Here is a 16,294-nt window from a genome sequence, read left to right on the forward strand (position 1 = left end):
CAAATCAACATCAAGACAAGTGCCAAGGTTTTTGAAGCCTCTAGATTACATCTCTTTGGTGATGTAATCATAGCCGAGTAAGACTGTCTTCCATGAATATGGTCTTAACAGTGTGTCCATAAGTGACTGTGGAGGCCAATCCTTGCATAGTGGGGACATAGGTTTCTGGGCGGGAGTTGATCACAGTGAGGATTTGCCAAACGTGCCTTCCTCTTAGCTCGTTCTTCCCTTTCCTCCTGAGTTCGTGCTTCTTCAAAGTCCATGACGCCTTTGGTAGAGGCTATTCTCCAATTGGAGTGGTAATGGATGGCAATGTAAGATCACACTTTTATATCCTGCATTCAGCCTGGATTTGCAGGATCAATTAACAACAGAGCTTAAAAGTCCCAATTCAGCCATGCAAAATATGCGCTGGAAGTGTGTAAAAATGAAATCTACTCACTCTAATTGAATACAACATGGTGGTTAACCCTAGCAAGCCTACTGTGAGGAGGAGACAGCCATGCTGCCCTGATTGTGCAAGTCTTTGCAGGAAGCCCCAGCAGCAATCAATCAAGTCAGTCTGGAGGCCACAACTCTCTTGTTAGCATGCAGAGATACCGCTCTATAAGACTCACTTTTTCCCTCTTAAAAAGTAAGGGGAAATGTGTGTGCGTCTTATGGAGTGAATGCAGGCTGCGCAGCTATCCCAAAAGCCGGAACAGCAAGAGGGATCACTGCTTTCGCTGCGCAGCAATTCCTCTTGCTGTTCTGGCTTCTGAGATTCAGAATATTTTTTTTCTTGTTTTCCTCCTCCAAAAACTAGGTGCATCTTGTGGTCTGGTGCACCTTATAGAGTGAAAAATACGGTAAATCAGAAAAAGCCCTAGTGGGAGGTGCAGGCATGATGAGAAATCAGGAAGAAGAAAGTTGAGAGAAGTGGGATAGGAATTGTTGAGGTGCGTTGTATCCCACTCTCAGTGTGAATAGTTTTGCAAGAAAAGAAATAAGAAAGGGGAGCCCTCTCTAAACAGGATCCAAAGAAAGGTGAGAGAACTACCAACTAAAGAACATTGGCAAGAAAAACTGGTGGAATATGCTGAAATAGTGAAGTTAACTGAAAGACTTAGAGACAAGGACAATAGAGATTTTTAAAAGGACTGCGAACCATTTACGGGTGAAACTCGGAAAATTAGAATATTGTGGAAAAGTTCGTTTATTTCAATAATTCAAGTTAAAAGGTGAAACTAATATATGAGATAGACTCATGACATGACATGCAAAGGGAGATATTTGAAGCCTTTATTTGTTATAATTGTAATGTTTATGGCGTACAGCTGATGAAAACCCCAAATTAACAGTCTCAGAAAATTAGAATATTAAATGAAATCAGCAAAACAAGGACTGCAAATAGAGCAATATTGGACCTCTGAGAAGTAGAAGCATGTACATGTACTCAGTACTTGGTTTGGGCCCCTTTTGCATCAATTACTGCCTCAATGCGGCGTGGCATGGATGCTATCAGCCTGTGGCACTGTGCTGAGGTGTTATGTGCTGAGGTGTTATGGAAGGTGTTATGAGGTGTTATGAGGTGTGTGAGGCCTGTGCTGAGGTGTTATGGAAGACCAGGAAACTTCAATAGCAGCCTTCAGCTCTTCTGCATTGCTCAGTCTCTTGTCTCTCATCTTTCTCTTGGCAATGCCCCATAGATTCTCTATGGGGTTCAGGTCAGGCGGGTTTGCTGGCCAATCAAGCACAGTTATCCCATGGGCACTGAACCAGGTTTTGGTACTTTTGGCAGTGTGAGCAGGTGACAAAGGCCTGCTGGAAAATGAAATCAGCATCCCCATAAAGCTTGTCTGCGGAAGGAAGCATGAAGTGCTCCAAAATCTCCTGGTAGATGGCTACATTGACCCTGGACTTAATGAAGCACAGTTTGTAAACTGAGGTACCACTGTTCTAAGAAGAATTGTTATATGAGTCAACTGAATTTCTTATAAAACTACTATTTCGGTTGTTGTTCTTATTTTTTTTAATGAATTTTGTGGTTTTATATCTGGATTTTATTCTGTGACCCACCCTGAGACTCCCTGGGTATAGGACAGTATATAAATTCCAGTAATAATAATAATAATAATAATAATAATAATAATAATAATAATAATGGTTTGCATTGGAGGCATGCACTAAGCTAAATCTTTTATTGTTAGATGCAGAAGGAAGAGTTTCCTCCCCTGAAGGGAGGTGCGGCCTCCATAGAATGCTTCTCTGGATCCAATTTACTCTGATCAACTGAATATGTAGACAGATTTCATAGAATTGTAGGGACCATGAGGGTCATCTAGTCCAACCCCCTGCAATGCAGGAAACTTTTGCCCAATGTGGGGCTCAAACCCACAACCCTGTAATTAAGAGTCTTCCACTCTATCAACTGAGCTATCCCAGCTTCGATAATGGAAAGGCATTAAGCTAGCATTTTTGTAAGGAAAGGTTGATTACAGGCTAACTCTGCTTCCCTTTGTAAATAGACTATTGTCATCTAACTAGCAGTCTAGGTCACTTGAGGTGGGGGATGAGGTTCAGGGTAGAAAATGTGATGGCATTTCTAAATAGGAAAAAGGGATTGCCTTGGCAAGGTAAAATGGTTAAGCAACACATAAGATGGTTAATCAATGGATCCTGTTTCCCTTCTCCCAAAGCACAATGAGGTCTTCTTCTCTGGAGGTTTTCCAACAGAATGTAGAAGATCATCCATGATGTTCTTGATGTCTTGGCCTTCAATGGGTATACGCGTTATGTGGAACTCATAAAGACCCTTCCGGCTCCATGATTCTATAGCTACAGGTTCAGAACAACGTCAAGTAGCCGAGTCTCTCTTTCACCTCCCAACCCAGGATGTTATTTTCTACCACCTGGGTCACCTTTCACTCTGTGACATCACTAGATTGGAACCTCTCCATGCAACAGTTGAGGTCAAAGTAGTGGGAGAGAACCTGGTGTGGAGGAGGGCTGCACATCCATCATCAGAGAGCCAATTCCACCAAACTCTCTTGGCCCTCCGATCCCTTCACTCGGCACCAAACCTAAGACCTTCTTCATGGTGCCAGGAGAAGATCAGAAGAACTTCCCCTTGCTCATGTTGACTATCCTAGCTGTGCTACATCCTTTTCTTTCCATTCTGGCTGCCCAGTCGTTTCCAAGAGGTTTGCTAATCCCTGCAACTTCTTGACAAGTGGATTAGCAACAGAGGCATTTTGTGTAAGTATTTCTGTATGCATCTAGGAAGGAGCAGATTCGCAGCTTGGGGGTACTCCTGGATCCTTTGCTGTCACTCAAGGCCCAGGTGGCCTCTGTGGCCCAGAGTGCCTTCCATCAGCTGCGGCTGGTGGCCCAGCTACACACCTATCTGGACAGGGAGAGCCTAACTACTGTTGTCTATGCTCTGGTAACTTCAAGGTTAGATTACAGTGGTACCTCGGGTCAAGAACTTAATTCTGGAGGTCTGTTCTTAACCTGAAACTGTTCTTAACCTGAAGCACCACTTTAGCTAATGGGGCCTCCTGCTGCTGCCGCACCGCCGGAGCCCGATTTCTGTTCTCATCCTGAAGCAAAGTTCTTAACCTGAAGCACTACTTCTGGGTTAGCGGAGTCTGTAACCTGAAGCGTATGTAACCTGAAGCATATGTAACCTGAGATACCACTGTACTGTAATGCGTTATACGTGGGTTTGCCTCTGAAGACAGTTCAGAAACTTCAGCTAGTACAGAATTCAGCGGCCAGGTTGCCCACTGGACCAAGATGGTTTGAGCATATTACACCAATCCTGGTGCGACTGCACTTCCTAGCAATTAGTTTCCGGGCCCAATTCAAAGTGCTGGTTTTGAACTACAAAGCCTTAAACGGCTCAGGACCGCAATACCTCAAGGACCGCTTCTTTCCATATGAACCTACCTGGACCCTGAGATCATCTTCTGAGACCCTCCTTCGTGTGCCTCCTCCTTGAGAGGTCCGTAGGGTGGCAACACGAGAACGGGGCCTTCTCTGCAGTGGCTCCCCGTCTGTGGAATGCTCTCCCCAGGGAAGTTTGCCTGGCACCTTCATTATACACCTTTAGGTGCCAGGCAGAAACGTTCTTTTTTAACCAGGCCTTTGGTTGATCTGATGGCCATCCTATACCCTTTTAAAATGTGGCTGTTTTTTTTGGGGGGGGTTATTGGGTTATAGTTCTTATTTTGATTTAAAATATTGTGATCTTTTCTGTGAACTGCCCTGAGATCTCTGGGTATAGGGTGGTATAATAAATGAATGAATGAAATCTGCTAGGGACGGCCATTGCGGCCAAAGGGCTGGCTACTAGCAATTTGGCTTCTGTTTATGGATTATGGCTTCTGTTCTATCCAAGGGAGGCCCATCCTGTTTCACCACCTGAGGTGAAATGGAAAACTTCCACCCCCGCCCAAGACCAGGGTTGAATGGTGGCAGCGGCTTCTGGGTTTTGGTAGCATCTTGTGAGAGATCTGTGAGATCTCGCAGGAACCTGGAAGCCCCTGCCACTTCCCCTTGCTTCTGTGAAGCCAGCGAGCATGGGGGGTTCTGCCACCTATAGATAAAGTGGGAAGCAACGGCAGTTTATGTTGATCTGTCATAAGAGGCCCAGAAGATCTTGTTGAATGGTCTCTTTAAATTTGAAGGTACATTATTGTTCCACAAGATGTGTACAGTGGTACCTCGGGTTACATACGCTTCAGGTTACATACGCTTCAGGTTATGGACTCCGCTAACCCAGAAATATTACCTCGGGTTAAGAACTTTGCTTCAGGATGAGAACAGAAATCGTGCTCCGGCAGCGCGGCGGCAGCGGGAGGCCCCATTAGCTAAAGTGGTGCTTCAGGTTAAGAACAGTTTCAGGTTAAGAACAGACCTCCAGAACGAATTAAGTTCTTAACCTGAGGTACCACTGTATTTCTTTAAGGGCCAGAGCAAATAACGTGACCTAGTTTTACAGCTGTGAGGCAGTATAGCAGGTGCTGTTAAGTTGTGTTAATTAAGCTGCTGGGTATAGTTTATAAAGAGCAGCACCTAGCTCTCTCAGTACCCTGGGGGATGGGTTGGTGTTTGGGTCATGCTTATTGATATATTGTAAAAGGAGTTTTTGTTTTTGTTATTAAAGGTAAAGGTGGCCCTGACCATTAGGTCCAGTCGTGGCCGACTCTGGGGTTGCGGCGCTCATCTCGCTTTATTGGCTGAGAGAGCTGGCGTACAGCTTCCGGGTCATGTGGCCAGCATGACTAAGCCGCCTTTGGCAAACCAGAGCAGCGCACAGAAACGCCGTTTACCTTCCTGCCGCAGTGGTACCTATTTATCTACTTGCACTTTGACGTGCTTTCGAACTGCTAGGTTGGCAGGAGCAGGGACTGAGGAAAGGGAGCTCACCCCGTCAGAGGGATTCGAACTGCCGACCTTCTGATGGCAAGTCCTAGGCTTTGTGGTTTAACCCACAGCGCCACCCGCTTCCCCGCGTTTTTGTTATTAAAACCTAGCGAAAGGATATTTTTGTGTTCCTTGTTATGTGTGGTCTCCCCAGCACGCCTTCTGCAGTGCAACTAATCTGCAAATAGCCAACAGATCTTGCCAGAACCCAGAAGCTACCGCCACAACTTCTGCCCACTTCTCTGGTGGCAGCGGCATGCCTGCAGGGCACCCCATGGGGCATCACCCCTTAGATTCCCTTGCCTGAGGCAGTTACCTCAGTCTGCCTCATGGACGGACCAGTCCTGGTCCCATCACCAGAGACTCAGGGGCATCTTCACTTTTGCGTTGTGCCTTACTTTTAAAATTGTTGTTATTTAGGAGTCATTGCACAACAACACTGATGTAGAAGGAGCTGCGCTTTCCACCCCAGAAGAATGGAGGCCCCGCTCAGCCCTGTGAGCAGGTGACTTCAGCCTCTTTAATATTGGTTTTCTTTTGCCTTTGATTGTATTTTTATCACGATTAACAATTTCAACAATGTTTTTATATAATAAACTGCGAAATTCTGCAGCATGTTTGGCAAGGCTTAAAAAAAAGAATCCTAAGTATTCTTTCAGTTTGAATTGACATAGCTTATCCCTACTCCAAATTGTCCTTATTTCCCCCCCACTACAACAGTAGCTGATGTTTATCAAATGTTTATTCAATGTACTCTTCACATGGTCAGAGGTACTCAGGTTTGCGTTATTAGTCTTTGCATGCTCCAGAGCTGAACTTTGACTGGCACTGAAAAACAGACCTCAGACCTGCACCATGTTTCAAACTGATCCCATAATGGAACATAAAGCAATGGAAAGGCTTCTTAGGGATGGAATATGTTGGCTACAGCTGAAATGTAGTGTTAATTCAAAACGAGACTTTTTAAATACATGAAACCGTCAAATTTACCCAACCGCACCTCTGCAGGCAGCATCCAATGTACTACGTTCTCATATTTCAGATGATTGCAAGTCCCAATTGTTATGTACTGAAGTTCTCACCCTGGGCTAGCAGGGGGATACTGTAGATAGTTTTCACTCATGTCCACATATGCAAATAAGGGATTGAAAGTGACGTTCAGTGATTGGATAGTTACAGAAAATGGTTACTGTTGCGTTCTAGTGGAGCTCTATATAAGCAGGCTGGCTGAACCCTTCAGTTCAGTTCTGTTCTGGCCTGTGAATAAACAAGAGCTGTTTGAAGAATCGCTGTGTCGTCTGATCTGTTAACCCACAACTTAACACCAATAATATCCCATGCTGAGATAGAGCAGAACTATTCTGCTGGTGGAATCTGTTCCCTAGTGAGGGGTGGCAAAACCAGAGGAATGGTACATACACAATGTAATCCATGTCTGCGTCTGGAATCATTTCTTCCTTCCATTGCAGCAAATCCCAAGATCTAAACAAGCCAGCCGAGGAGAACAAATCCCAAGATCTAAACCAGCCAGCCGAGGAGAACAAATCCCAAGATCTAAACCAGCAAGCGGAGGACAACAAAACTCAAAATCTAAGTGAACACACTGAGGACAACAAATCCCAAGATATAATTGAGCATGGGGAAGATGACATCAAATCCCTGAATGACCGGAGCGAAGGTGGCAGCAAATCCCCAAACACAAATGATCTGAGTGAAAACGACAGCAAGTCCCAAGACCCAAATGATCAGAGCGAAGGCAAACCCCAAGACCTTACGGAGCTGTCCGAAGACAGTAAATCTCAAGATCGGAAGGATCAGAGCGATGAGGAGCTTGTCACACCGTCCGGGACGTCGGAGCCGCAGTCCCAAGATGGGAAGAATTCTCAGAATCGCAGCTCTCGATCCTGGGGAAAGACTGCAACAGATTTGAAGGATGATCTTTCCAGCTCTCTTACTACGGAGCCGAGCACAGCTGCTCACCGCTCCTCGCGCGGCTTCGACAGGTAAGTGAAACAACCGCGCAGTAGAAAGTGAGCTTACCTGGGCTTCCCTCCTTTACTTGCAGCTCCAAGTCAAGTCTTTCATGTTGGGTGAACTTTTCAAATGCCCTTCGGTCATACGCTACGTGGGGCTTGTCTTTTCAGTTTTGTGGCCTTAACCTTCGATTGCCAAACACTTTTAGTAGAAAGGAATTTCTATGGTGTAGTGGTTAAGAGGGGTGGACTCGTAATCTGGTGAACCAGGTTCGATTCCCCGCTCCTCCACATGCAGCTGCTGGGTGATCTTGGGCCAGTCACACTTCTCTGAAGTCTCTCAGCCTCACTCACCTCACAGAGTGTTTGTTGTGGGGGAGGAAGGGAAAGGAGAATGTTAGCCGCTTTGAGACTCCTTCGGGTAGTGATAAAGCGGGATATCAAATCCAAACTCTTCTACTATGTCTTTCAAAGCCCCCAAGAATTGATTCTATCTAACCTCTAATGGATTACGCATCAATATTAGGGGGGTTGCGTTATGGTCGTGTTACCCAGTTGTACCATAAGTTGTCATTCCTGAGGTCCTCCAATCCCACTATACCATAGCGATCACATCTGTGATGGGTCTCGATTTCCCTTTCCTTTTTAGCAAACTCAAAATCTTAAAGCGGGGAGACTGGGACGAGCTGCAGAGTTCGCAGGACGAAGAGCTTCCTTTCTCCTTATGGAAGACTGACGATGAATGGAGGGATCACATACCTACCCAGCACTCTGTAGAATGCAAGCTTTCCTACCACACTCACTGCTGCTTCAGCGCAACTGAGTAAGTTGATACAGCAAGTTGGAGTTGAAGGCAGACTCTGGGTCTGAGAGCTTGTCCACACTTCCTTTTGTGCCAAGCCTTGGGATTTCTTTCTTTCTTTCTTTCTTTCTTTCTTTCTTTCTTTCTTTCTTTCTTTCTTTCCTCCTTTCCTTTCCTTTCCTTCCTTCCTTCCTTTCTTAAAGCAGGGAACCAGGCTGTGGGCCTTCTCGGTAGTGGCACCCACCCTGTGGAACGCCCTCCCATCAGATATCAAGGAAATAAACAACTATCTGACTTTTAGAAGACATCTGAAGGCAGCCCTGTTTAGTGAAGTCTTTAATGTCTGATGTTTTATTGCTTTTTTATGATTATCATTAATTCTGTTGGGAGCCTCCCAGAGTGGCTGGGGAGGCCTGGCCAGATGGGTAGGTTATAAATGATAAATAATAATAATAATAATTCCTTCCTTCTTTCCTTCCTTCCTTCCTCCCTTCCTTCCTTCCTTCCTTCCTTCCTTCCTTCCTTCCTTCCTTCCTTCCTTCCTTCCTATCCCAGTGCTTTCCCTGAGAAAACCTGCAATTTACCACTGAATTGGAACAAATGGCAGTGTCAAGACCTTGAGTCATAGACAGGGCACTTCCCCCCCCCTACATAGTCCATACACAATCTAGAACTAGTGCATACACACACACACACACACACACACACACACCCCTGAAAAGTGCTTCTCGAGAAACCGTTTTCACTGCCAAAACAAAAGCTCGTTTGATTGATTCTGCATTAACCTTCTGTTTGCCCATGTGAAAGCAGACGTAGGGGATCCTGGCAAGGGTGTGTGCGTATTGACACCTGCTCAGTGGGTTGGTGGGGGGTATATCAAGATGGCAAACCAGCACTTCCTTCTTCATTCACCTGGAAGCATGTGCAGGGAGGAAAAGGAATGGGTAATCTAACCAAAAGGAGGGATTTCAAATGCTGGACCGAGAAATCCTGGATTGAGCGAAGCTGTATTTTTTGCACTGCAAATGGATTAGCGTGCAGGCAGCTTCAGCCTTCAGCCTATGTGTTTCCACTTTTTTAAAACACTCTCAAAGTCCTCTAGTCCGTCTCTGAGGCCTGGGAGATCTTCTGTCAAACCCGAAATGGCACTGGGAGACTTTTAAAGTCTTCTCTGAGCTTGGTTTTATGCTTGGTTGGAATCCTGAGCTGTGTCAGCGCTGAGCCCAGCCCTCTGTGGCCTTTGAGAGAAAGAGAAATTCAGGGGGCAACCTAAAGGCAAACCCTGCCCCCATGGTTTATTTCCCAGTCCATTTCCGAGCACAATTCAAAGTGTTGGTGCTGACCTTTAAAGCCCTTTAAACGGCCTCGGTCCAGTATATCTGAAGGAGCGTCTCCACCCCCATCATTCTGCCCAGACACTGAGGTCCAGTGCCAAGGGCCTTCTGGCGGTTCCCTCACTGTGAGAAGCCAGTTACAGGGAACCAGGCAGAGGGCCTTCACGGTAGTGGCACCTGCCCTGTGGAACGCCCTCCCATCAGGTGTCAAAGAGAACAACAACTACCAGACTTTTAGAAGACATCTGAAGGCAGCCCTGTTTAGGGAAGCTTTTAATGTTTGGTGTATTAGGGTATTTTAATATTTTGTTGGAAGCCGCCCAGAGTGGCTGGGGAAGCCCAGCCAAATGGGCGGGGTATAAGTAATAAATTATTATTATTATTATTATTATTATTATTATTATTATTATTTCCCTCCTTCCACATTCCCTGTTTCCCACAGGCAGATGATCAGGCACAGCCCCGTGAACCCTACAAAAGGACCCTGTTACCAAGGCTTCTTTCTGAAAAAGCGGCGTGCAAAGTTCAAACGATGTAAGGTGTGTGGCGTTCAGGTTTGGAGTCCCACTCTGTTCTGGTCTCTCCCCCAACTGGGTTGCATTGGTGGTGGTGGTGAAGGTGAAGGAGACATGCCAGCATGATGTTGTGCCAGCACATCATCTACGTTACTCCAGCCCTGCCTCTACATCCCCACAGATTTCTCCCGGGTGAAAAGTGGGATGGAGTTGAATTTCCTTCACTGACCTAAGGGACTGAGGAGGTCATCAGCTGAAGCTTTCAGGCCTGCCGGTCTTTAAAGCTAAGTCCATATTGCTGTTCCCCTGTACCAGGTCTCCTCCTCAGCCGAGAGGATGCAAAAGGCTGGCAGGAAGGAGGTGAAAGAAAGCAAGATATTCATCAAAACTCAGCCGCAAAGGACCACTTCACCCAGTTTAAGGTATCTGGGCAGGTTGGAATATGCACTGCACAGGGTTGTTACCCTTGCGGTCCCTTCCAATTCTATCATTCTATCTGATGCAATATGACAGACAGGCATTTAGCAAATTAATTAACCAGTGGCTTTGTCAGCTGCTATTAGCTGTGAAGGAATTTCCACATTCAGAATAAGTATTGAGTAGCAGTACCAGGGTGGATTTCATTTAAGTTAGGATTTAAATCACTAGTCAGTAAGACTTGATTTAAATCTTTTTTTCTTTTCTTTTTTTTACAGAAAGATTCATTCTTGCTGGTATAATCTTAATATTTACAACCAGATGAAGGTTTCATTTTTGGAATAATAAATTTTCAGATTAGTTTTTTCCACAGTTATATCAAAAATTACTTATTTGGTTATACTATTAGACATACATAGATAATTATGAAATTATTGTGAGGTTTAATAAGTTAACTGTTTATAGCTGGACAACTTTTCTGCTGTACTTTATCGGAAGGAGAAAAATAATCATTTCCTTAATAACAATTAAACAATTTATTTAACTAAAACAATAGCATTATAGCATATGGATCCATGTTTGTTAACTGATGTGGTTAAACAATTTTTTTAAATAAAAAAAAACTTAGACTGAGTTTTAGCACACATTAAAAACTTAAATCCTTATTTCTGGATGAATAGCCTTTGGACTATACTGTAACTTAAATAGAAAACTATCTTTAGAAAGATTTTTCCTCCAAAAGCATTTTATTTTAAAAATCCAATTTATTGGCAGCAGTGGGACTCACCTTGTCAGCTTCCAAAGTTTGAGCTTTCTCAGTAGGATGGTGGGTAAAGGTGCATACCGTATTTTTTGCTCTATAAGACGCACCAGACCACAAGACACACCTAGTTTTGGGAGGAGGAAAACAAGAAAAAAAATATTCTGAATCTCAGAAGCCAGAACAGCAAGAGGGATTGCTGTGCAGTGAAAGCAGCAATCCCTCTTGCTGTTCTGGCTTCTAGGATAGCTGCGCAGCCTGCATTCGCTCCATAAGACGCACACACATTCCCCCTTACTTTTTAGGAGGGAAAAAGTGAGTCTTATAGAGCAAAAAATACGGTATTTTATTTTGTCACAGTTGCAGTTTTATTTCTTCGTTCTCTGTTGCGATGCCCGATCGAAACAGCAAAGATTGACTTGACGTCGTGCAGATTGGTGGAAATAACTTGCTGGGGATTGTTTAATCCTGCACCTTGCATAATATGAAGCATCGGCCATGGCATCATTCTGACATCTCCATGCCAGAACTACTGCTTCTAGGGAGGCAGCAGAAACTGGCATGGAAAGATTCAGCAGCAGCAGCAGAATGGAAAATTCCATTACTGGCCAGCTAGTTGAGGCCTCTGCCATCCAAAAATCTGAGTTCATCACTGTAAAAGGGAGGGAGGGACCCAAATTCTTGTAATGATGAGCTGCATGCATGTCTCTTGGCAGGAGGAGCAAAGTTTTGTACAATCTCTACACGACCTTCTGTGATGAGGGAGAGCTGTTTGACACATGTCTTGCTCCGGGAGCAAGAGGTAATGCATGAATTGGAGGAGTTGTGTTGCGCCTCTCTTGACGGCAATCAGTATGCAGATGACACCCAGCTCTACCTCTCCTTTAAATCAGAACCAGTGAAGGCGGTGAAGGTCCTGTGTGAGTGCCTGGAGGCGGTTGGAGGATGGATGGCGGCTAACAGATTGAGGTTGAATCCTGACAAGACAGAAGTACTGTTTTGGGGGGACAGGGGGCGGGCGGGTGTGGGGGATTCCCTGGTCCTGAATGGGGTAACTGTGCCCCTGAAGGACCAGGTGCGCAGCCTGGGAGTCATTTTGGACTCACAGCTGTCCATGGAGGAGCAGGTTAATTCTGTGTTCGGGGCAGCTGTCTACCAGCTCCACCTGGTACACAGGCTAAGACCTTACCAGCCCGCGGACTGCCTTGCCAGAGTGGTGCATGCTCTAGTTATCTCCCGCTTGGACTACTGCAACACGCTCTACGTGGGGCTACCTTTGAAGGTGACCCGGAAACTGCAATTAATCCAGAATGCAGCAGCTAGACAGGTGACTGGGAGTGGCCGCCGGGACCACATAACACTGGTTCTGAGAGATCTGCATTGGCTCCCAGTACGTTTCCGAGCACAATTCAAATTGTTGGTGCTGACCTTTAAAGCCCTAAACGGCCTCGGTCCTGTATACCTGAAGGAGCGTCTCCACCCCCATCGTTAAGCCCAGACACTGAGATCCAGTGCCGAGGGCCTTCTGGCGGTTCCCTCATTGCGAGAAGTGAGGTTACAGGGAACCAGACAGAGGGCCTTCTCGGTAGTGGCGCCCACCCTGTGGAACACCCTCCCTTCAGATGTGAAGGAAATAAGCAGCTATCCTATCTTTAAAAGACACTGAAGGCAGCCCTGTTCAGGGAAGTTTTTAATATTTAATGCTGTACTGTTTTTAACACTTGATTGGGAGCCGCCCAGAGTGGCTAGGGAAACTCAGCCAGATAGGCGGGGTATAAATAATAGATTATTATATTATTATTGTCAGCAAAAAAAATCTGGGCAAGGGGCACTTGAACTTATTTTGCCTATGGCTTTGTAAATGTGGGTTGTCACCGCTCCACATGCACATCCTTTCATTGATGATGTTGCCAAAACGGCCAAATTCTACTAGAGAACAAAAAAAATGGCATCCAGAATTTGAAGACGTTCTGGATCCGGCAAGAGGGTGCCGGGACAGGACAGTGGTGAAGGGAAAAACCAAGTCCACAGTGGTGTTATTTTTTTCCAGGACTCTCCAGGGCCTGCTCCATTTTTGGTGCCATTAAGAAGGGGAAGATTAACATCAGCAACCTCCTCCTTAGTTTGCACACGCTGGGAATCCTGTTGACCAAATCCGAGATGTACCAAGCTCTCAAGTTCATTCCGATGGATGGTGCGTGCTCTCACTCCCAGGCCTGTGGGTTGTCGGCAACAGTAATTTTGCATTCCTTGGAAACAAATGGGGAGGTGGGTGTTTGGAATTTGTGGGATATGTATTGTTACTGGATTGGGCATTGGGCTGAATGACCTCTTGGGGGCTGGGCCTTCCAACTTGGGGATTCTTGACTAGAAGATTTCTCCAAATGGGTTTTATACCGGTGTAAGTTGCCTAAGGGACATGGGTGGTGCTGTGGTCTAAACCACAGAGCCTAGGGTTTGCTGATCAGAAGGTCGGCGGTTTGAATCCCCGCAATGGGGTGAGCTCCCGTTGCTCGGTCCCTGCTCCTGCCAACCTAGCAGTTCGAAAGCACATCAAAGTGCAAGTAGATAAATAGGTACCACTCCAGTGGAAAGGTAAACGGCATTTCCGTGCGCTGCTCTGGTTTGCCAGAAGTGGCTTAGTCATGCTGGCCACATGACCCGGAAGATGTACACCGGCTCCCTCGGCCAATAAAGCGAGATGAGCGCTGCAACCCCAGAGTCAGTCACAACTGGACCTAATGGTCAGGGGTCCCTTTACCTTTAAGTTGCCTTAAGCGTGGCTGGTCAGAATTTGTTAGTAGCCTGGGCCAAGTGGCCCAGGACCACTCCTTTGTTAGGGAAGCTTCTCAGTACCTTGCCTGTTGCATAAAGAAATTGCCAAAGGCTTTTCTGGCAGGGAAGTATGGGAGCCATTTTGGAGATGGGCATGTGTTTTTCTTCCCCTCCCCTTCCCCTCCCCTTTCCTCTTCCTTTGGCTGGGAATAATGTGTGTAGACTGGGCAGAGACAAACAGAGAGCTGGGATGGTTCTGGAAGCATCTTACAGTGCTAGTTGACTGCCCTGTAGGAGCAGTGAACTTTGAGACATCTGACAGAGCATTCAGTACTGTTCCTCCACTTCTGATCAACCTGTATATTTTTTAGTGAACAAAAATTCCAAACAGCCCAGTATACCTGAAGGATGGTCTCCACCCCCATGGTTCAGCCTGGACACTGAAGTCCAGCTCTGAGGGCTTTCTGGTGGTTCCCTCACTGTGAGAAGAGAGGTTACAGAGAACCAAGCAGAGGGCCTTCTTGGTAGTGGCACCTGTTCTGTGGAATGCCCTCCCTTCAGATGTCAAGGAAATAAACAGTTACCTGACTTTTAGAAGACATCTGAAGGCAGCCCTGTTTAGGGAAGTTTTTAATGTTTGATGTTTTCTTCTGTTTTTAATCCATTGGGAGCTGACCTCTGGAACGAATTAAGTACTTAACCCAAGGTACCACTGTATGTTTCCGAGCACAATTGAAAGTGTTGGTGCTGACCTTTAAAGTCCTAAACGGCCTCGGCCCAGTACACCTGAAGGAGCGTCTCCACCCCCATCGTTCAGCCCAGACACTGAGGTCCAGCTCCAAGGGCCTTCTGGCAGTTCCCTCCCTGCGAGAATTGAGGTTACAGGGAACCAGGCAGAGGGCCTTCTCAGTAGTGGCACCCACCCCATGGAATGCCCTCCCATGAGATGTCAAGGAAATAAAGTTTCTGACTTTTAGAAGACATCTGAAGGCAGCCCTGTTTAGGGAAGTTTTTAATGTTTGATGTTTTATTCTGTTTTTAATCTACTGGGAGCTGCTCAGAGTGGCTGGAGAAACCTAGTCAGGTGGGTGGGATATTATTATTATTACAGTGGTGCCTCGCAAGACGAAATTAATTCGTTCTGCGAGTCTCTTCGTCTAGCGGTTTTTTCGTCTTGCGAAGCAACCCTATTAGCGGATTAGCGCTATTAGCGGTTTAGCTGCTAAAAGGCTATTAGCGGTTTAGCGGCTTAGAAAAAGGGGGTGGGGAGCAAAAAAAAACCTCAAGACTCGCAAGACATTTTCGTCTTGCGAAGCAAGCCCATAGGGAAATTCGTCCTGCGAAGCGCATCGAAAAACGGAAAACCCTTTTGTCTAGCGGGTTTTCCGTCTTGCGAGGCATTCGTCTTGCGGGGTACCACTGTATTATTATTATTATTATTATTATTATTATTACAACATTCTTCTAAGCCTCCAGTGACTTTCCAAAGGAAACCAAATCTGCGTATGCACTGCACCCCTGAAACCTTTTACTGCTCTGAGAATGTGCACAACCATTTGAAAACAACTAAACCAAACACAATTTACACCTTCGCACAAACAAAATCAAAATTGATTTTTTTAAAATCCAAATTTTTCAGCTTCACGTTTTAGCTTTAAAAGAAATACTAAATAATAATTGCACAGCCATCAAAATATATTTTGTAGCATCCAAAACATTTTTCTTTGACCTGTTCCACTCACTCCTGAGCATCAGCACAAATATCTGTGCACTGACACCTGAAACTTCCCTACAGGGGGGAAAAAAATAATCCCTGAGTCTACAATATGATATTAAAAATTTCATTGATGACTTTGTGAGAAATGGATCAAAAAATTTCATGTGATTTTAGAAGCTAATGGCAACATCTGGAGGCACATGACTGAGGTTCAGTTACGGAGCACATTTTGTACTGCCTGCTCCACATCTCTTACCAATTTATCCTGCCTCTTCTTCTCAAAATAGTGCATGGGAATCTGGATTTTGCTGACTTCCTGGACGTTTTGAAGACCACCCCATCCTTCACAGAAAGAGAGGGTACGTGGAGGGGAAATTGAGGGAATGCTGAGGAAAGTAGGAGAGGAAATATTGATTAAATATTATCCCTTCTCACTCACGCTAGTGAGCAAGCAGCAGGGCACATTCCTTTGCACATTGCGGCAAGCAAGTTGACAGATTTGTTAGAGTCATTTAAATTAAGCAATCCAGTCTGGCTTGTCCAGCCTGAATTGTTCCTGGTAAGTTTCCCCTTTTATTTAAAATAATAATAA

General features: G+C 45.5%; 1 protein-coding gene across 7 annotated transcripts in view; it reads left to right on the forward strand.

Annotated features, from left to right (window-relative positions):
* Positions 1–2,951: 2,951 nt before the first annotated feature.
* LOC310661417 (uncharacterized protein) overlaps positions 2,952–16,294 on the forward strand; it is a 122,396-nt gene continuing 109,053 nt past the window's right edge. For 2 of the 7 annotated variants that reach the window (XM_083407347.1, XM_083407349.1), the window contains exons 1-9: positions 2,952–3,237; positions 5,830–5,914; positions 6,879–7,412; positions 8,032–8,205; positions 9,961–10,057; positions 10,349–10,455; positions 11,927–12,012; positions 13,261–13,404; positions 15,990–16,061. In XM_083407347.1, the coding sequence (XP_083263473.1) occupies positions 5,886–5,914; positions 6,879–7,412; positions 8,032–8,205; positions 9,961–10,057; positions 10,349–10,455; positions 11,927–12,012; positions 13,261–13,404; positions 15,990–16,061 (1,243 nt within the window). In that variant the 5' untranslated portion in view covers positions 2,952–3,237; positions 5,830–5,885. Of the gene's footprint in view, positions 3,238–5,829; positions 5,915–6,878; positions 7,413–8,031; positions 8,206–9,960; positions 10,058–10,348; positions 10,456–11,926; positions 12,013–12,094; positions 12,180–13,260; positions 13,479–15,989; positions 16,062–16,294 lie in introns of those variants that run through there. The other 5 variants (XM_083407348.1, XM_083407352.1, XM_083407350.1 and 2 more) reach the window with 5 other exon arrangements.

Source organism: Podarcis tiliguerta (genome assembly GCF_965153285.1).
Source record: "Podarcis tiliguerta genome assembly, chromosome: 13".
Lineage (NCBI taxonomy): Eukaryota > Metazoa > Chordata > Lepidosauria > Squamata > Lacertidae > Podarcis > Podarcis tiliguerta.